Source organism: Sciurus vulgaris, assembly GCF_902686455.1.
Source record: "Sciurus vulgaris genome assembly, chromosome: 9".
Classification (NCBI taxonomy): domain Eukaryota; kingdom Metazoa; phylum Chordata; class Mammalia; order Rodentia; family Sciuridae; genus Sciurus; species Sciurus vulgaris.
The window spans coordinates 30,831,683-30,852,573 of NC_136469.1; the positions used below are offsets into that span (position 1 = coordinate 30,831,683).

Here is a 20,891-nt window from a genome sequence, read left to right on the forward strand (position 1 = left end):
CTGTTGGTGGTAGGGGACTTCTTACTAAAGAAGATTTTGTTCAACATTTTCCTTTCATGCTTACCAGCCTACTTCCCCAGTATTTTGCTATACTTAATATAAACCCCTATTTCATAGAATTATTGGGAGAGACAGTAATTACTTAGAAGAACTTCACAGTTGCAAATATATTAGAACTAATAACTTTCATTTTAACTAGGAAATGCTTGCTTTTTAAACTCTGTGAACAAGAAGGTATGTAGGGCTGGGGATGTAGCTCAGTTGGTAGAGTGCTTGCCTTGCAAGCCCTAGGCCCTGGGTTCAATCCCCAGCACAGCAAAAAAAAAAAAAAGAAGAAGAATAAGAAGAAAGTATGTAATCTAAATTTTATTTGAAAAAAAAAAAAAAGGCTCATTAGAAAAATAATGGATCTTTTATGGTTTGGATGTTTTTTGGTTGGTGACTTCGTAAAAGGTGTTTGTCTTCTAGTGATAGGCGCCATGCAGTCAGGAGGAAATGTTCAGTGTCTTCCACTTGGCACTGTCTGTTAGTCCTGCTTTTCAATGTCTTACCCATTTTCTGTTTAAAATCCATTTGTCTTTCTGTCTTAGGAGTCAGTGTTGAAGTTTGTTTTGCCCTTTAACAATTAAGGTATTGTATAGTATGTTTAGGTCACTCAACAGATGTTGCTGTAGTGGTTTTGCTTATATCTGATCTGGATTGCTCATTGTTTGGCAGATCTTTATGAAAGTTCTTTGTGATTGAGCTCACAATGATTTAGTGTATTTCTAAATTACTGTAATAGTTTCTGATGTTAGCTTTTGAAAATTTGTCAAATTTGTCATCATCTCACTTCTACCTGTAATTGTTACCTCTTTACTCCAGTTAGAAATCTCTGCTTTGCTGTTGTTTTTTATCTGTCCTTTTTACCACCTTAAATTTTCTCAGGATATTAATAGTTTAGTAAAAACTATTTTCCTACTATGTATGTATGTATGGAAAATTATATGAAAGTCTAATATTGTATTCTTCATAAATTTGGAAAGAATTAACTTTCCTTTCATCTGCTCTAACCCTTGTGTTAGACCCTTGTCCCAAGGATATTTAAATGCAACTTCAGGGCTACAGCCAAAATTAGGAATGAGGTTAAAGTGAATCTTTCTCTGTAACTAATCTTCCTGTAAGTGTTCTTCCACCCTTGTTCATTTCTTTTAATCTTTAAAAAAAATAAAAGTTTTTTAAAACGTTTATTGCCTTATGAATGGCAGCAGGTTAGAGTAGAGGAAAGAGCATGGACCCATCTTGGAATGAGAGATTTCCCCGTTCCCTAAATCCCATCTATCTCCTAGTGCTCTAACCTTGGGCGAGTCATTCAACTGAGTGATCTGCCCCGCCCTCCCCCTCCTGCCCTCCTTTCCTCTTGGCTTCCCTCCTTCCCTTTCCTTCCTGTCCCCCCTCCTCTCTCTCTCTATGGAGATAATAGACTATACTAAGTAGGTATAAGAAAAATCGATTTTTTATGACTATTATCACTACAGGTAATAGTAGGTGGTTAATTCCCTACAGGTAATTTTTCTAGTTTCAGTATTTTCCCCTCAAGATTAAATGAGAAAAATAAAAAATTTAAGATTAGATCACTTGGCCCTTTCTCTTCTTGTCTTCTTCCAGTTCAGAATGCTTGCATTTCCTGATGCTCAGCATCTCTTGGATCCGCAGTTTGGCTCAATGCATTCAAGTCTTAGCATAGTCGTCTTCATGGTTTTAGCCTTCTTGCCAAAAATTGGCTTTGTCTGCCCACCACAGCCACTCTGCTTCCGATCATAGTGCCTCTTTCCTGGGCATAAGGGAATCCTTGCCCTTCTTATACTGGGTCACTTTGGGATGCTGGTGCTTGAAATACTTTTTACAGAAAGTCCTCCAGGTTTTAGGTATATTGATCATATTCTTGTGTCTGTGTGATGAAAACCAAGCTAAGGCAGCAGTGTCATCCCTTCCCTTTCTTACAGTCCCCTTGTTCTGAGCAGTGGAAACTCCTGTTTAAACTGCTACAGTCCAGTTCCTGATTTCAAGACTAATGTTTTATCTGCAGTAATAGAAAGTGCTTCCCAAGTGACGGGTTGTGGCTCAGTGGTAGAGCGCTTGCCTGGCAAGTGTTGAGGCACTGGGTTTGATCCTCAGCACCACATATAAGTAAATAAAATAAGGGTCCTTCAACAACTAAAAAAATATTTTAAAAAAAGAAAAGAAAGTACTTCCCAAAAGTTAGTGTCACTCCACCCTTTTAAAGCATAGTCTACTAAAAGTATGTGGCTCTTTTCTTGATTCTGTGTGCTCATTAGTTCTCATAATCTGAAAACTTAAATATTTCCTGGAGCATTTTGGCTTTTAGACTTTTTCCTTGAAGTAGGATTTAACCTTCCCACCTTACTTTCTTCATCTCTCCCTAAACCAACTCCACTAAGAAGTCAGACTCTCCTAGATTGACCTGTTCAGATATCAGATATTCTTAGATGTGGAATATTTGCTGTACATAATGAGATACTTGAGGGATGGGACACACATCTAAACACAGAATTCATTTGTTTCACATAATCTTGTACACATAGAATGGAGGTGATTTCATACAGTAGTTTTAGTGTGCCTGCATTTTGATTATCACCTATCACACGAGGACAGAAGTGGAATTTTTCACTTGGAATTTGACACTTTTTGAGTGTTAGCACTCAAAAAATTTTGGATTTTGGAGCATTTTGGGTTTGGGATTTTCAGATTAGGGATGCTAACTGTACCAAGATTGCAAAAATTGGTTTAAAAATTTATCTTGCAACAACTGCTTTTCTAATATTACTTAGTTAATCCTTTTAAGTGGCAATGATTTCTGCTTACTTGTTAACCAAAACATCCTGAGAATTATCTGTAACATATCAGGCAGAACTGCACTGAGGACATTGTATGAATGTACATCATAATGCAAATTAGTCAATCAAAAACAGACAGAAGGGGCTGGGATTGTGGCTCAGTGGTATAGTGCTCATCTGGCACGTGTGAGGCACTGGGTTCAATCCTCAGCATCACAAAAAAGCATAAATAAAGATATTGTGTCCATCTACAACTAAAAATTTAAAGACAGAAAAGCAAAGTATTCTAATTTGTAATTCGTGAAGTTTGAAAAGTTTTTATTTTGGGAGCTAAAGGAATAACTCCTATTGGAGAGCGCTCGCCTAGCAAGTGCAGGGTCAGTGGTTCGAGACCCTGGCACCTCTGAAAAGTTTTTATTTTGAAAATTGGCTTATTAACATACTTTAATTTTCCTTTTTTTAGTAATATGTAGACTGGACAAGATCTACATTCTTATTTTGAAAACATTACTACCAAAACCAAATATGAGTACTAACGATAATCAGTACTAGTAGAAAAATGAGTTGATTTATCTGTTTTAGTGTTAGACAAAGTGAAAACAATTAGCATGTTATAAAAATAGCTTCTGATAATAAAATAAGAATGAAATGTTATACTTTACATTTGGAGAGTTTTTTCCCTGTGTTTTTAATTTTAAATGCAAATCACGAATCACTAGTTCTTCTGTCCAAATACCAAGGGCTGCTCTGGAGTGTGTGTATATTTTAAAAGGCTCTACTCATCAACCTTCTCACAATCACTGGAGACTGTTTTGGTGATGTGGGTATTGTGTCATTTTGTTGTGAAAACTAGAACTCATACCTAAAAAGCACCCTGTCTTTGATGTCCCATGGATTAAGTTTCACCAGGGGGAGGCATCTTAGGCAACACACTCAGTGTGAGGCTTCCTTAGTGAGCTGGGAGTCTTCCTCAGCTACCAAAGGGGTGGCCTCTGCTACATTCAGCTGTCACAGACGTCAGGGGTGAGGAAAGAAACTGACTTGGGGGAGACATTTGCAGGGTGTAATTTTCTGATGCCTTTTCCTCTTTCTTTCTATCTCTAATTGTCTACAGGACCAGTACAGGAATTGATTTTTCACATGGTCTGTTTTTATTCTCTTCTCTAATTACAGAGCATTGGGAATTGAAATTCAAATCAGAAGTCTTTTGAGACTCAGTAGTAAAGTAACTGACCAGAGCCTATTTATGAAAATTGAACTTACATACTAAAAGTAAAGAAGTCCTTTAGTTACTATGTGAAAACAGCACGCGAAGTGTGAAAACAATTAACAGTTCTTGAATGAGTCAAGAATTATCCAAAACAGCAAAACAAGAAAAATAAGCCAAATAATACTGTTAGAGCAGTTGGGAAATTATTTTGTGACCTATGTAGGTTGCTAGTATGAAAGCCTTCAATGAGCATCTTCTAAATTCTGTATAAATGAAACCAAACAATTCAAACTCCTTTTTCTTCCTACTTTGACTGAACAGTGTATTTGTAACTCATCCACATTGCATATATCAGTGTGTTCATTGCTGAGTACTCTTCCATTATATGGGAAAGCCCCAATTTGTTCATCTCATCCCTATTGGTTGACATTTGAGCTGTTTCCAGTTTTAAGCTACAATGAACATTGTAAAGCTACAATGTACAATGTTACATTGTACAAGTAAAGTTACTATGAACATTGATGTACAATTCTCTGGACGTAGACTTCATTCTGTCACTTCAGTTCCCAAGAAGTGGAATGGTTAGGTTAGATCATAGGTATATGTTTAGCTTCATAAGAAACTGACAAACTTCCAAGATGGTTGTACTTTTTACCTTCTCATCAACTTTGTATGAAAGTTCCAGCTGCTCTAAGTCCTTCCAGAAGGACTTAGACCATAGGTTATGGTCAGTCCTCTTAATTTTAGCCATGCTAGTGGGTGTGTAGTAGCATCTCATTGTGGGTTTAATTTGGATTTTCCTAATAACTAAAGCTTTTGAGTATCTCTTCATGTGCTTGCTTACCATCTGTATATTTTCCTTGGTGAGATACCTGTTCTAATCTTTTGCCCATTTATTTATTGGGTTGTCATCTTACTCAACTCTAAGAATTCTTTCTTTTTCTTTTTTAAATTGCTGGGGATTGAGTCCCAGGGCCTTGCACATGCTAAGCTATATCCCCAACCCCTAAGAATTCTTTATATCTTCGACAGTCAATTTCTTTGATAAATATTTTCTCCCAGTATATGGCTTATCTTTTCATTTTTATAATAGACTCTTCTGAAGAGAAAAATACTTTCATGAAGTTCAATTATTATTTTTTATAATTTATGCTTTATGTTTACTATTTAAAACTCTTTTTCAAACTCAAGACCATTAAGATTTTATCCTATGTTTTCTTCTGTAAGTTTTATGGCTTTAGTTCTGATATTTCAACCTGCGATCCATTTTGGGTTGAGGTCTGCTGCTGATGACTTAGTCCTCAGATCACTTTTCAATCTACCGGCTCTCTGATAAGCTTATCTAGGCATGGGACTTGAAATGTTTTCTGTACGTTGGTGACTCTCAAGTTACCTCCAGCACAGATTGCTCGTCTAGAACAGAGCTCTCCATAGTCCCCTTCCCCCCACATCTTGATCTGGCAACAGGTCCCATGGCTCCGCCTTCCCGTTGTGTTGCAGTCACACCTCTGCCACCACCTCCTATTGCCACCCTCGTTCATCGCCCGCCTGGGTTACTGCCTTAACATCCTCACAGGCCTCCCTACTTCCACCCTTGCTTTTTTATTAAACTGTCAGATACTGCCATTTTTTTTCACCAGTGGCTTTTCATCTCACTAGAGAAGGAACTGGAGTCTTCATGATGATTTCTAGGATCCTCCACCATCTAGTCCCACTACTTACCTGCCACGTCTCTTACCAGACCTCACTCAGCTCTGCTCGGCTGGCCTCAGTGCCGTTTCTTAAGCATACTCAGCCCACCCCAGTGCCTTCGGACTTAATATTTTCTCTGTCTAGATGTTCTTCCTCCAGCCATCTCAAAGCAGTCCCTCTCTTTCCAGGTCTTACTCAGCTGCCACCAGTGAGGTCTCCTGGAACCGCCTGCCTTTTTAAATTGCGACATGCTCGCCTGCACAGTGCCTCACATTTCCCACTGCTGCTTTACTTTTTCTGTAGCATCACCATCTAACGTACCATATAATTGATCTATCTTGTTTTTCTTTCTTCCCTTAAAAGAATATAAGCTCATTGGAAGTAGAGATGTTTGTCCTTTTGTTGACTGCTTGCATGTCCAGCCCCTGGAGTAGTGCCTGACGTTTAACAGAAGCTTGGTAATATTTACCGAATGAATGAATTTACAGAATGTTTTAGGCTTTTTTTTTCTCTAAATGTAAAATAGGGGGCTGGGGAGATAGCTCAGCTGGTAGAGTGCGTGCCTCTCAAGCATAAGACCCTGAGTTCGATCCCCAGTACCACAAAAAAAAAAAAAGAAAAATGTAAAATAGGGGTGTCTGTAGATTATTAAAACATTGTGAACGATTCAGATCCTCAAAAAGTTATGATATAGACAGATTTCATCTTTTATAATCTTTCCCTTTTAATGATTAAAAAATGTTAAGTACAGCTAGACACAGTGGCATACACCTTGATCCCAGCTCCTCAGCAGGCTCAGGCAGGTGGATCACAAGTGCGAGGCCAGCCTCAGCAACCTAGTGAGACCCTCTCTCAAAATACAAAGGGCAGGCGATGTAGCTCAGTGGGCAAATGCCTAGCATGAGTTCTGGATTCATTCCCCAGTACTGCAGAACAGCAGCAACAACAAAAAGTTAAATACATTCAAAAGAATGTTTAACATTTAGGCAAAATACAAATTCTAACAAAAAGAACAAAAACTGGCAGCCATGTTCCCATCATCCAAGTCAGGACACGGGACACTCTCAACACTTTTGAAGCTTCCATTGTGCTTCTCCCCTGCCTCATCCTCCCCCTCCTCCCTCTGCATCCCTGTTCTGAATTGGTATTGACTGTTCTGATGGTTTTCTTTGTAGTGTTACCACATATGCATGTGCCATTCGGTTATGTGTGTTTCTGAACTTCTAGGAGTGCTCCCTGCTATGTGCTTGTTTTACTCTGCCGATGTTCCAGAGGTCCTTGTTGACAGGCAGCCACGGTTCATTTACTGTCACTCCTGTGTAGTATTCCCATTGCATGAAGAAACCACAGTTTATTTATCCATCTTCCTGCAAGTACGATTTGGTGTCATTTTCCTGTTGTTGAGTTTTTTAATGCTAAAAGCAGTGCTGCAACAAACATAATTACGCATGTGTCATGGAGTACGTTTTTCTAGGGCAGAGTTTTAGGGGTTAAATTGATCTTCTGTAGCATATGTGTTTCTTTCACTTTATTGTTAATACCAGATTGTTTTCAAAAGCAACTATGCATATTTATACCACCAATTTGCAATACATATATGAGTCTTTATTACGTTTTCCTGAGGTGGAAGGTGTAAAATGGTACCCCATGTTAGTTTTAGTTTGCATCTTCCTGTTTCCTAATGAAGCTGGATGTCTTTTCAGATGTAGTTGGTCATTCCTGTTTCCTCCTTTGTAGAATGTCATGCTCTTCCTTTTTCTCTTCTCTTCTTTTTCTTTTTTTGACAGAGCTGAGGTGGGACCCAGAGCCTCACACATACTAAGCAAGTGCTCTGCCTTGAGCTGCATCCCCAGCCCTGATCTTTTTTAATGGGGCTATTTTTGGCTCATGGAGTTCTCTATGTTTTCTAGATACATATCCTTTGTCAGTGACATATAATGCAGAGACCTTCACCCGGTTCGTAGCTTGTCTTTTCACTATCTTTTGATGACCAGAAATTCTTGAGTTTTAATATGATTTTATTTACCAATCTTTTCCTTCACGACTTAAGATATTTTATGTATCTTTTTTAAATTTATTTGTTCTACTTAGTTATACATGACAGTAGAATGCACTTTGACACATACATAGATGGAGTATGATTTCTTATTCCTCTGGTTGTACATGATGTGGAATTCCACCAGTCATATAGTTTATGTATGTACATAGGGTAATGATGTCTGATTCATTCTACTATCCTTCCTATCCCCTACCCCCTCCCCTCCCTTCACTCCCCTCTACCTAATTTAAAGTAACTCTGTTCTTCCCTAGCCCACCCCCCATTGTAAGATTTAGGATATTTTAAATTCTAATTTAAGAAATGCTTTACCATCTAGCCAGGCACTATGACTCACACCTGTAATCCCAGCAGCTTGGAAGGGTGAGGCAGAAAGATTAAAAGTTCAAAGGTAGCCTCAGCAATTTAGCAAGGCCTTAAGCATCTTAGCAAGACCCTGTCTCAAAATAAAAAAAAAATAAAAGGCAAGAGATGTGACTTGGTGGTTAAGTCTTACTTTTTATATTATTAAAATTATTAAAGCTCAGTTTTAATGAATATTACATTGGTGAGTAGATCAGAATATATTTTAACTTTTTTTTTTTTTTTTGTAATACTGAGGAATGAATCCAAGGCCTTGCACATGCTGAACAAGTGTTCTACCATTGAGCTACATTCCCAGCCCTTTCATTAAATTTTATTTTGAGGCAGAGTCTGAGTAAGTTGCCAAGGCTGACCTTGAACTTGGGATCCTCCTGCCTCCGCCTCCTGAGTTGTTAGGATTGCAGGTATACACCAGTGTACCTGGCATATTTTATATTTTTTATTGAACATTTTGTAGTTGCAAACCAGGTACAGTGGTGCATGCCTGTAATCCCAGCATCTCAGGAGGCTGAGACAAGGAGTATCTCAAGTTTGAGGCGAGCCTCAACATCTAATTGAGACCCTGACTCAAAATTAGTAATAAAAAGGGGTAGGTGGTAAAGTAGTTGTGAGTTCAAATTCTAGTACAAAACCAAACAATTTTTTTTTTTGCAGTTTTAAATAAGACCTCAGGAAACAACTTAATCATAAATCTTTTTAATGATTTGCTTATTTCTTTAAGATAGAAGTAGTTAAAACTTACTCTTGGTCTAACTTGGTTAAAACTTACTCTTGATATCATTAAAATAATAAGTAATTGGAAATAACTGAGTCATGAGAACTTTAAATAAATTGACTCCCATCGCTTGATTCTTTACAAAGAAATGCACTATTTTAAAGTATCCAGCCTATACAGTTTTATATAAACCTTAGCTTTAAATGTGCCCGTGCCTGGTATATAGCATTATTGTACAGTAGTTATAGATAATTTCCCTTTTCAGTAGCTCACATGATTTTGAATATACTTGTTTGAGGGGAAATTTAGTGATATTTTAAATTAATCCTCTCAATAATGTTTGGAAATCATGGACAGAGCTGGAAGTCAGCTCAGTGACTGGGCACTGGCTTAGCCATGTGCAAAGCCCTGGCTTTGAGGCCCAGTGCTGCCCCCAAAATGATCCACAGGAGGTGTACATTTAGCATCTTAAACTGACTTCTTCCTTCTGGGGTAACTAACAGTCATCAAAGGCTCAGTGACCCTGAATACTCGGGCTGTGTAGAATGCTGTCTCTATTATAATAAAGTGACTTTTCTTGAGGAGAGAGACGCTGCTTCTTTGAGGGATGTAGTAAGTCACCTTCCATCTCGTGTCCTTGGTGTTAACGTTGGTCTTGTCGCTCTGCCCTGTCCACAGGTTAAAGTATTGCACAATCAGCTGGTCCTTTTCCACAATGCCATTGCCGCCTACTTTGCTGGGAATCAGAAGCAGCTTGAACAGACACTTAAACAGTTCCATATCAAATTGAAAACCCCTGGAGTGGATGCCCCGTCTTGGCTTGAAGAACAGTAAAATCTCACCTCGGGGGGAAAAAAAGGAATTTCTAAACCAACCTAATCTGATAAGAATTAAGTGGAGTTGGGGGACATGGTGAGGGCTAATGACCATTGTAGTGATTCTTGCACAAAGCTTTAATTTTTCCCTTTTCATACCTTAACAACTGAACTGTTCAATTTGATGGGAAGGTTGGTGGTTTTAGTGTAAACATAACTTCTCTAATCCAAACACGGTAATTTTCCTTTTTGAGAAATCCTTTTGTATTGTGAGGGTTGATGGCTATTTCTGTAGTTTGAAAACATCTAATATAGATTTGCACTGACAAGATAAAAATTTGAGGTTTTTGGTCCTGGAAATGAGGACCAGTTGTAACTTTCCAGAGGGAAGTTTACATGATTTGTATCGACATCAGATATTTTATATATGAATATATTAAATATCTTTAAGAGATTCGTTTTCATGTATTGTCTTAAAGAGAAAATAAACTATTTTGCAGAGTAAATTATATGGTGTTCCTGCAGCACCCACACAGAGGTGGCAGTTCTAATGACTGATTGGCTCATGGAGTTGTAGCAAATACCTTTTTAAAAATGAATTTTTACCATTGTAATTTTGTTCCGTATTTTTATTTTAAAGACACAGGAATCATTCTTGTCATTTCTGTGAGACTCTTAAACTTATGAATTTGTATCATAAGTCACTGGGGCAGTTATGTTAGCAGTTTCTTTTGATTTATAACAAAACCTGGATAAAAGAGATTTTTTTTTTACAGGTGGACTTGAGAATGGAAATTCGTGATGGTTTCTAGAATAGAAGTCTATACTTAGAACACTAGTTTTTGGGTAAATTTCATTTTGATAGTCGTAAATTCCTAGAGTGCTTTCGTTGACTTCCATATGTAACAATACCGATTAAGCCTTAAATCACAGATATGTGCCTTCTCAGATACAGTAATTCTTGTTCAACCAATGTACATAATCCATGAAGAAACCCCTTTCAGATAATGTTTGATGTGTCTGCTCCTGGAGAAGGAGCACTGTGTGTAAAGGTTGAGTTTCTTTGTTCTCATTAAACCACATTTGAGGTTTACAGTGGAATCAACTTTTGAGTTTGCGGTTTGGTTTCTCTCTGTTCCTTATGAGGAATGGGCAACAGAAGGACTTTTCATTTGAGTAATGACGAGGTCACGTGGAGCAGTGTGGCAGTACCAGGAGAGGAGCCGGGATTGGGAGGGCAGGACTGTCTCCGTTGTGCAGTGCTGTTGGTTTTGTGTTCCATGTGGTTGGCGTGTCCACCATGTGGTTCCTCAATAATGCAATCCTGCTTAAATGTAAAGTTCTGTCATAGACATAAATTAATATTTTGAGAGGTGTCTCACCTGTTCATTTCTATTGTGTTAAAATGAAGTCCTTAAAATTATTGTTATACATGAACTTTGTGGACTGTAAATTTGTTTTATACGTTCAGATGCCTTTTAGTTGGCTTTTTAATTAATATGCCTGTTTTGAGTGCTTAATACAATGTAATGTGATTGTACATCATCAGCCTATTTTAAATCATTCCCTCCTGTATATTTGTACTCTTGAGAGCCTTATTTTATTCTTCCAGCAGAATAACTTACTTGTGATAGTTCATTTACATTCCCCAGAATGTGCCTCTGGTGTGAATTTTGTATTCTTATTAAAAGTGTTTGCTGCAGTATCTCGTTTCTCTTGCCCTCTTGGTTTTAAATAAGAAATAACTATTTGGAATTCTGAAAACATAGCAATCCCCCGCCCCGAACTTTAAAAACAATATCAATAACAAATAATGCTTCTGTTACTTATAATTGTCTTGTTCAGTTTTCCTTTCCTTTAATTTGAATCTCCTTGGAAGCTGAACTTGTCCAGTCTCACCACATCTCAATAAACAATCGTAGTAGCAAAAGAGCTAACGAGCTGCACAAGGATCAGTGAGTTTTCAGGATAGAATGAAAATGTCAGTAACTCTTAGTGCGTGTGCTAAAGAAATAAGTGACACTAGTCTGAGGTACATTTGCTTTGTTAGGAAAGTAGTTCATGTTTGTTGTAGAAAGAAATAAAAAATCCATAAAATGGTAGATAACAACCACTTTCCTAAGTGAATAAGTACTGCATGAAACCACCTAACCTCTCCGAGGTTACGTGTTTTAATTACCAATTTTTATATCATAAGCTCAGGTTTGGATAACTTTTAACTAGCATACATTCATCTTTGTACTCTTCTGGTTATTCTCTTAAGTTATACTCCTGAAAGTGAAGATGGACTTGCAAAGTATACACATACTTCTAAGACTGTGTTGTAGATTTGCCATTTGCCTTCAAGAAAGAGTGTGCCAGTTTACACCTCCAAGAGCATAAACCTCATGTGCCTCGTTAGCTTATCTTTAAAGCCAGTATGCAAAAATAAAAAATGCATAGAATCAGCAGGACATCACTTTATAAATGTTTTAGGTGGAGAGGAAAAACTGTCAGGCAGGTAGAGAAGACCTGAACGGTCAAGATTGGAGAGTTCTCAGATGTGGTATAGGAGCAGGAGATGGATGGAAATATGACTTTTCTCAGAAAAATAGAAATTATTCAAGAAGAAACAAAAACCTCAAGAACTGGTCTGTAAAACTGAAATCTCCATTCAAATGCTTTTAAATCTTGGGGTCTAGCAAGCACCTGAACTTGCAGAAACAATTGATCTGAAATATAGACTATATTAAGAAGCATTTTTTTCATATTCAGAATACACTGATGTTATTCCATGGGGTATGAAACCAAGAATGTGTCTCAGAGATTGTCTAATACTCTTTTTTACAGATGAAGGCCTTAATATATAAAATTAGCCAGCCCACCATCTTCAAGTCTAATGTCAAATGAGTGTTTGCAACTAAACATATGAATGCTTCTTTAAATCCTGCCATTTCACCTGCATAATTAAAGCATTGTGTCAAGTTCCTTCTAAAGTGAAGTACAATATATGTGTTAAATGTCTTTCAAGTTGAAAAAAATAACCCATCCACCCCCATATGTGTTCATATTAGGTACAATATAAAGTATATATTTGTCCTTTTTGCCCATTGATAATTTACCGTATTCTCCAAAAGAAATCACATGAGCCTGAAGTGTTATATAAAGTAAAATTATGTAAATTAAAAAAACTAAAGACAAGTTTCTTTTCATCATGGAATTATTAATTTGAAGTATAATGTATCTACCTCAACATGTGCCGTCTTCTTTAGTTTTTACTGACGATAACCATAGGTGTGGAAAATAAATCATCCAAGGTGCTAGTTTAGTACACCATTTGTACTTCTTCCTAATATTTTGAAGTACTACTTAGAATGCCTATATTTTGCAATAATCCTAAATACCTTTTGCCAGCAGCTCTTGTTCAGTTGCCTGGAAAAGTTGAGACAACTTGAGATCCTGCTTCACTGTTTTAACCAAATTTAGGCATTAAGAAAATCTGATTCTCCTTTAAGATTATATATATATTTTTTTTAATCAGTCGAGCTGTCCCATGGTGAGTAGGCCATATTCTGATCTAAAAAGCCAGTTGTATTTTGTATTAGGTCACAGGTCTTTTACTATTTTTTACAATGTAACAAGGCCTTTTAAGCCAGGTCTGGTGGTGCGTGCCTGTAATCCCAGCAACTTTGGAGGCTGAGGCAGGAGGATAGCAAGTTCAAGGCCAGCCTCAGCAATTTAATGAGGCCCTAAGCAACTTAGACTCTATCTCTCAATAAAAAAATTAAAAAGGACTGGTGATGTGGCTCAGTGGTTAAATGTCCCTGGGTTAAAACCCCAATACCAAAAAAAAAAAAAAAAAAGAACTATTAAAATAGAACTATGATGCAAACAACTTTTCTCTTTTGAGGACTTTCATTAAAGTCTGTGTTCCCCACTTGAATGTTTCCTGTTGAGCAGGTTTCCTACCATAAATGGTTCTTTATAATAAATTGCCAAATGGTCCTCCTGATGCACAGGAAACTGAAGTTCATCTTTGTGTAAAATAAAGGTTGATTCTTAGAGTTTATGTACATGGAGATCTACTTGTTATTCTGGTATTAACCCTGATATGGAAAAAGGAGACTGTTAACATGAAGAAGGGAAATTAGACCCAGCCTGAGAACGGAAGCTCCTTCTGTGCAGTTAATTCATTAATGCGCTGCCAGAGCTGGGAATTTCAGTGACATTTTTTGCAAATGAAATATGGCACAAAACCTAAAAACATGTTGTTTTGTTTGAACCCAAGCAAAGCTTTGCTGTAAGAAGTCTGTCAAAGATTGTGAGCTTTCTGCAACTGTGATCCAACCAAACTGTTGATTGACAAGGAAGATGTAAGAGGAACAAGGTACCATTTTGTTGACCTTCAAAGTAACTTTCCTTGATTTAGACTTTCATACTGCTTTGCTTTTAGTACAGGTATATATGTTGTTTATATAAATAACTTCGGGGTAAAGTGTACCCCTAGCCAGAATGGATCACAAAGGAAGAAAAATGTAAGCCATATAATTCTTCATTGTATCTTAGAGTTTAGCGATTGAAGTTCCACTACGGGAAGAGCAAACTCTCACAGTAAAAACCATGTTTTGTTTTTGTTTTCAAATGGGTGGATATTGTGGGCTAGGGAGAAGGAAAGTAACTTTTTAATCCTGTTGGTCTTCCTGAGAAAGTTTTAAAATAATGACATTTTTAGCATTAAGGAATAAAGTATTCCTGATAAATTATTTGTATATGCTATTTAACTTCTGTTCTCCCTCTACATGATCTTCATGAGGAAGCTTCTTATGAAAAAAGTACCTAGAGTTTTGAGCAGATAATTACAATTCTTTCCTTTGAGGAATATATACTTATTATGGCTAGACGCTAAGCTTTTGAGAAAGGTGTAGTGTTGGATGCTGTTTTATTCACGACCTGAATCTCCAACTTCTTGCATAGTTCTTAAAGGAGCCAAATACAAAGTTTGGAAATGCAGACAAATACCAAGTTGCACTGCTGTTTCGTTTGAATGAGTTACAAAAGAGGCAGGGCCCTTACTCTAACATCAGGGTGTTACCCAAGACACTAGAATGTTTACAGAAGAGTGGCTGTTTTAAAAATATATTTTATAAAAGACGGGGAGGGACATAGCTCAGTGGTAGGGCTCGTGCTTAGCATGCATAAGGCTCAGTTCCACCCCCAGTGCTAAAAAAAAAAAGGAAGAATTAGAAGAATCATTATTTTGCCACCCCCACTAAGATAATTGTTTCACACTGGCATCACCAGTAAGTACTAAAATCATTAGGTGAAGGATGGAAGGAAAACCATATTTCCATAATACCAAAGAATTGTTCTCCATAGTACTAAGCATGAAAAAGGAAAATACTAAGAGATTTGTGCCTCTAGATAGAATTCAGTTTAAATTATGCAACATCGATTTAGAGTTATTCTGTTGGAATTGTTTAACCTTGATCAAACTGAACCTTTTGCCTTAAATTCCAGGATACAGAACATAGAGGATTAAGGAACAAAGTTATATTACACCGTGTGGAACCAGCTGGTCAAATGCAGAATCCGGGACATGCTATAAGATAATTGGCTGGGTCTTTTCAGTAAGTCTGTCACAAAAGAAAAACAAGAAGTACTCTTTAGCTTATGGTTCTAAAAAATAGCTATAGAAAAACATTTGAAGTCAGACTGAACAATTTGTGTGTTTGATGCTACTGGGGACTTGAACTTTTTTTTTTTTCCTTTTTGGTACCAGGGATTGAACTCAGGGGCCCTTAACCACTGAGCCACATCCCAGCACCTTTTAATATTTTATTTAGAGACAGAGTCTCACTGAGTTGCTTAGGGCCTCGCTAAGTTGCTGAGGCTGGCTTTGAACTCGAGATCCTCCTGTCTCAGCCTCCGAAGCCCCTGGGATTACAGGCATACACCCCATTATTTTTTTCTTCTTCTTGCTATGACGGTATATTGTAGTAATAGAAAGGAAGAACCGCAATGGATGTGTGCCTGAAGTATTTAAAGGTGAAGTGTCAAGATGTCTGCAATTTATTTTCACATGATTGAGCCAAAGTACATAATTCATATACACGCCTGCACGTGGAGAGAAAACTGGAAGAGAAAAAAGTAAAGGGAGAAAAATGTCTTAATATGGTGAATTGTTAGCAGTTGTTGAAGTAGTCGGATAGATAGTGTGATGTTTCAGAATAATCGTCTTTTAACTTTTTAAAAAAGGTTTATAAAATTTTTTAATTTTTTATAAAGGCTCTTTGGTTCAGAAAGGTGATAGGATTTCCTCCATCTCGCCCAGTGACAATCGACTTTTTTGGTGTAGCCTGTGACTCTCCTGCTCCACACCTGCACATACCAGGTCCCTCCTCTAGCATGGGAAAGACATCCATTTGTGTTTGGAAACACGGACTCAAGGAAGCGTAAAGTTAGGCAGTTTTCTGTTTGTCATTAAAGATTGCAGAAACAGAAAATGAAGAATTGAAAGTAGTTCTGGATATGAGCCTACAGAGCACTTTCCAGCTAGGAAAAGGTGTGCTCACTAAACTAATTTTTTTCCCTTTCCATTTCTCTCCTCAGCTCATTTCCAAATTGATGTTTTCTCATTAGCTGTCTGAAAGAATGAGAGAAGTTAAGCTCCAAAATAAAACACTTTATTTTAACTTAAGATTTCTTCTGCCTCTAATTTTCACCCTTTTCTTGGAAATAATTATAGCTTCATATAACAGTTAAAGTCTGCTTACAAGTAAACTTTATTTGCATACTGGTAATTTTTAATATAACATTTTTAATATAAAAAGATCAGGCTCAGTGGCATACACCTATAATCTCAGCGATTTGGGAGGCTGAGCCTGGAGGATTGCAAGTTCAACGCCAGTCTCAAGCAATTTAATAAGACCCTCTCTCAAAAAAATAAAAAGAACTGGGGATGTAGCTCAGTGGTAAAGCACCCCTGGGTTTAATCCCCAGTACAAACAAACAAATAAAAAGATATCTAATGAGACAGCTAAGTTTTTCCTAATTTGCACTTTTTAAATTAATAAATAAAATAGCTTCACTCTTTAAAATGTCCCCCAAATAAAAGATGTTTATGTTGTTCTCCTTATTTCCCCTTCACCCACCCCTACCTCAGAGAAGAACAAGGAACATACCATGGATTCACATTTCCAAAGGAGTCTATATCCATAATAGAAGCAGCAAAGGCCAGGCAATGTTTTGAGAGTTGAGTTTTAACCATGGCAATGGTTACTATATAATCACTGCTTATCAGGTGAGGTGTTTTTCTTTAAGAATGTAAATTTAAACAGTCAGGAGTATTTGCTGAGTGACTTCAGCTTCCCTTTGTTGATCCTCATCACCTGATGCCTTTAATGGTCCAGAGAGGTCCAGATGATTCCTGAAGTGGGCATCCACAGTTTCTCCTTGAAGTGGTGTTTGTCCACCTGAGGACAGACCTTTAATTCATCACTTAGATGTCCTGTGTGCGAGTCTGTTAAAAAATAACCTAAGGCACTGGGGGCTTTGCTCAGCAGCGGAGCACTTGCCTTGCCTGGCATGCGCAAAGCCCTGGGTTGCATCCCCCCACACAACAGATAATAATAAAAATACCATCTATGGGCTGGGGAGATAGCTCAGTGGGTAGAGTGCTTGCCTTGCAAGCACAAGGCCGTGGGTTCGATCCCCAGCACCGCAAAAAAAAAAAAAAAAATACCATCTAAACGTCTTATTTTTTCAAATTTTTGTTTGTCTATAAAGACCATATTTTCTTCCTCATGCTCAGTTGGCATTCTCCAATTAAGCGAGTCATAAAGTAAGAGAAATTAGTTAGAAATTGTGAATGAACTTAACAACAACAACAAAAAAATCTTTTGTGTTTTGGAAATCTTGCCTAAACTCACAAGAGAAGGGAAAGTAACACATTAAAACTTCATAGCAGGCTTTGGTCCTAACTTGCCCCTTTGTCCTTTGGGAAAAAAAAAAATGCAATGACATAATAGGCTGTTGTGCTGTCGCGGGTTTTCAGGCTCCCGGAGCCACTATTTGTGCTCCTGACTGGAGCCCTGAAAACGAGTCCTTTCTTCCCCGCAACACAAGCGGCTTCAGTCCAGGCCACTCCAGACTTCCTCGCCACTGACCTCCGCACTGACCTTGACTTATTCTAGGAAGAACCCTCCCCATTTGGTCCTTTTAGTTCGTTTTTATGTGAATTCCTGTTCACTAATAGTGCAATGGGATTCCCCCAGTTAATTAAGCAAAACTGCATTCATGATTAGCTTTAGGTCTGCTGCCTTTTCATTAGTATTTGAAATTTGTAAACTTGGCTATGGAGTCAATGTAGCCAAGGCGTGACAGAGCTAGACAGCTGTCTTTTCAAGGGCATACTTAGTCTCTCCTGGTTTGAAACTCAGGTCCCCAACTCTTGTGCAGCCCTAAAAGAAGTGGAGGGTCCAGGCTACATGCTTCGATTCTCAAGCCTGGTTGCTTCTTCACTTTATCAAGTTTCAGGAGAAGAAACTTCACTTCCCGCCACTCTTCTTCCCAGACCGGGTCAGGCTGGGGTTGTTTTTCAGTGCGATACCTGGCTGCTCTGCTTTGGGTCAAGCATCGGCTCGTCTTCTGAAATGTCTCACTTAACCGGCCTGTGCAAGTCTGTGCTTCTTCACTTCACCATAAAATGTCATCACACCTGGCTGTTGTCTTCACCTCCTTACCTACAGCTTCTTACCTTCAGGACCATAAAAGCTCATGGAGGGCAGGAACCGTTTTGTGCATTTTTGTGGCTGGCAGACCAGAGCCACTCCACGCTTTCAGGATTGATTCGCATTGCTGGGGCCTCTGGCCTTGACTGACTGGAGGTCCATTGGTGTCCTTTGCTAGTGATGAGGATCTCAGGATGGGGGTCAGACACATTAACTCTCAACCACTGTCAGAGTCCCAGCTGCGGAGATCTGAAGAGGAAGAAGACCACTCTACCCTCACACTCTGGTTTAATGGAGAGGAAGTCTGCACAAATCATAGGAACGGATGGTGTGGGGAAGGGAGGGACGTATGGAGAACATACTCCTCGAGGTTGAACATGGAAGCTTCAACTCCAGATGGGAAGTCTTGCTTCTACACATTGTGTGTGTGTGTTTGGGGGAGAGAAGGTTCATTTTACCATCCTGCTGTAGGAGCTTGATCTGTCACAATGGTCCTATCCGTGCTGCCAAACAACCTTTCAAAAATCAAACCTTAAAATACAGTGCGATATTATTTCTTCATAGACTTTCAGTCAACATTCTTGCCCTCTACCAATTAATCCAATATAGAAAACTTGATTCCTTTTTACTTAGTGGCACTGGGATGTATTTGGACAGTGGAAGTGGGCAGAATTAATGGAACCTTCTGTAAGAACACAGAAAACCACGCGGGACATGGGAACTCACATAAGGGAGTTTATTAAGCACACAGAGTATCTCCCTGCAGGGTGAGAGAGAAAATGAGAGGAAAAGAGAAAGGGCACCGTGCAGGAGAGCGAGAAATGGAGGAGACAGCATGAAAGCAAGGAGGAGAGAGAGAAGCATGAAAGTGAGGAGAGGAGGAGAGATGGCGGGGAGCTATCCTTAAGTAGTCGAATTCCGGGGCTAAAAGGACCAACAACGGAGAAGGATACTTGCAAGCTGACTGATGAACCAATAGCTAGCTAGGATGTCCACAGACTGAGAAGAAGTCGGGGTGCGGGGAAATGACTGCAGTAAAGGGTGGGGGAGCAGCTTTACATTATACCTTCTAGGTCCCGGGAGAGAACTGTTGGTGAGAAGATTTAGCTGTTCAACAGATGACCTCCGTTTTGATCTGGAAGTCAGCCTAAGTAAGCCCCGCCATATTCTAGAAGGAAAAGAAAGTAATCACTACTTACCCAGTTGTTTAAGAATGTGGATTATAACTCGAGGCACGTGAGGACTGGGGTGCATGGGAATTTCAGAGCCACCCAGAGAAGCCTTACAATCTAGAACTTTCTGAAACTTGAAAACAATTCTGGCAGGCTCATCCTTATTGCAGTATTGATTTTGCAGCCTGATGCAGAAGAAATTGGCTTACCATGACAGAAGACACACACATGCCAAAAAAAAGTACATTTATTGGTTTTCTCAGAAGGTTTGGCTAAATGTAGAATAGTGTGTAACTTTTGTTAAAAATCTGGATGCTAATAAAATGGGAGGTGAGTCATCAACACTCATCTCCATGGTTCCCTTTTCCCTCCACGCCCCTGTTCATGCTCTGGCCTCATTTGGTCCGTCTGACTTCTTTAGGATATACCTCTCTACCCAGCCTCCACACAAACCGAAGGGCCTATAGATCCGTCAGGTGACTTCGGTAGCGTCCGTACCAGGAGTAGGGGATCCCGGGCCCTCCGGGTTTCGTGATGGGGAGTGGAGCAGCTGCAGGAGAATTCATTTCTCTGCCTTCCCCTCCATCCAGAGATAGGCTGGAACCTGATTATGTCCGGCGGTCAGGTAGCCACCCTTGGAAATCAGACTCCTGATGGAGACAAACCGTGATGGGAGCAGGCTTGTGAAAGAGGGAACAAGACGCTCTCCCCATGGTGGAGAGCGTGGGGTGGGGTGAAGATGTGCGAGCACCTCGCCTTTTCTCTGCTTTTCTTTCTTCAGACTCCTTTTAAAATTACCAGCAGGATGTGTCTTCATGTCCCCAAATTTTGGATAATCACCCACAGCAAGAGGGTTTTCAATTCTCCAGGGAAGAGAAACCGCATTGTGTGTGTGTGCGCATGTGTGCACGTGTGTGGGGCGGGGGGGATTCATTTCCAGCATAGAAATAATTTCATTTACCACGTCAGTTAAATGTCCTGTGTTTCATTCAGTGCTTGCCCTGCCGGCCCTGCTCTCCCCAGCCGTGTAACAGATGTCATTTACACCACAGTGACACTGCCTATCAGGCATCCCACACAGCAACCCTGCCATATTCAAATCACCAAGATTCAGAAATTTGTTTACCTGTGTCTACAACAGCTGGGGAGAGTGGGTAGGAACCCAGGCGATTGCTTAGAAAACCAGCAACATTTCAAGAAAAATTAAATGTAAAACTGCTCTTTTCTCTAGATTAGACCTAAGAAATCATCACAAATAGAATCCTTTGTACAGAAATTTTACTCTTATTGAACATACAATTTAATTTAATTCAATCACCGAAG

General features: G+C 38.9%; 1 protein-coding gene and 1 pseudogene across 5 annotated transcripts in view; one reads left to right on the top strand and one right to left on the bottom strand.

Annotated features, from left to right (window-relative positions):
* Positions 1-11,393, top strand: part of ARFIP1 (ARF interacting protein 1) — a 104,917-nt gene extending 93,524 nt beyond the window's left edge. For all 4 annotated transcript variants that reach the window (XM_079153441.1, XM_079153440.1, XM_079153443.1 and 1 more), the window contains one exon: positions 9,552-11,393. In XM_079153441.1, coding sequence (XP_079009567.1) covers positions 9,552-9,707 — 156 coding nt within the window. In that variant the 3' untranslated portion in view covers positions 9,708-11,393. The remainder of the gene's footprint in view (positions 1-9,551) is intronic.
* Positions 385-5,731, bottom strand: LOC306669745 (large ribosomal subunit protein eL42-like; annotated as a pseudogene). Its single transcript has one exon. The product of its transcript is annotated as a large ribosomal subunit protein eL42-like (transcript).
* Positions 11,394-20,891: the final 9,498 nt, after the last annotated feature.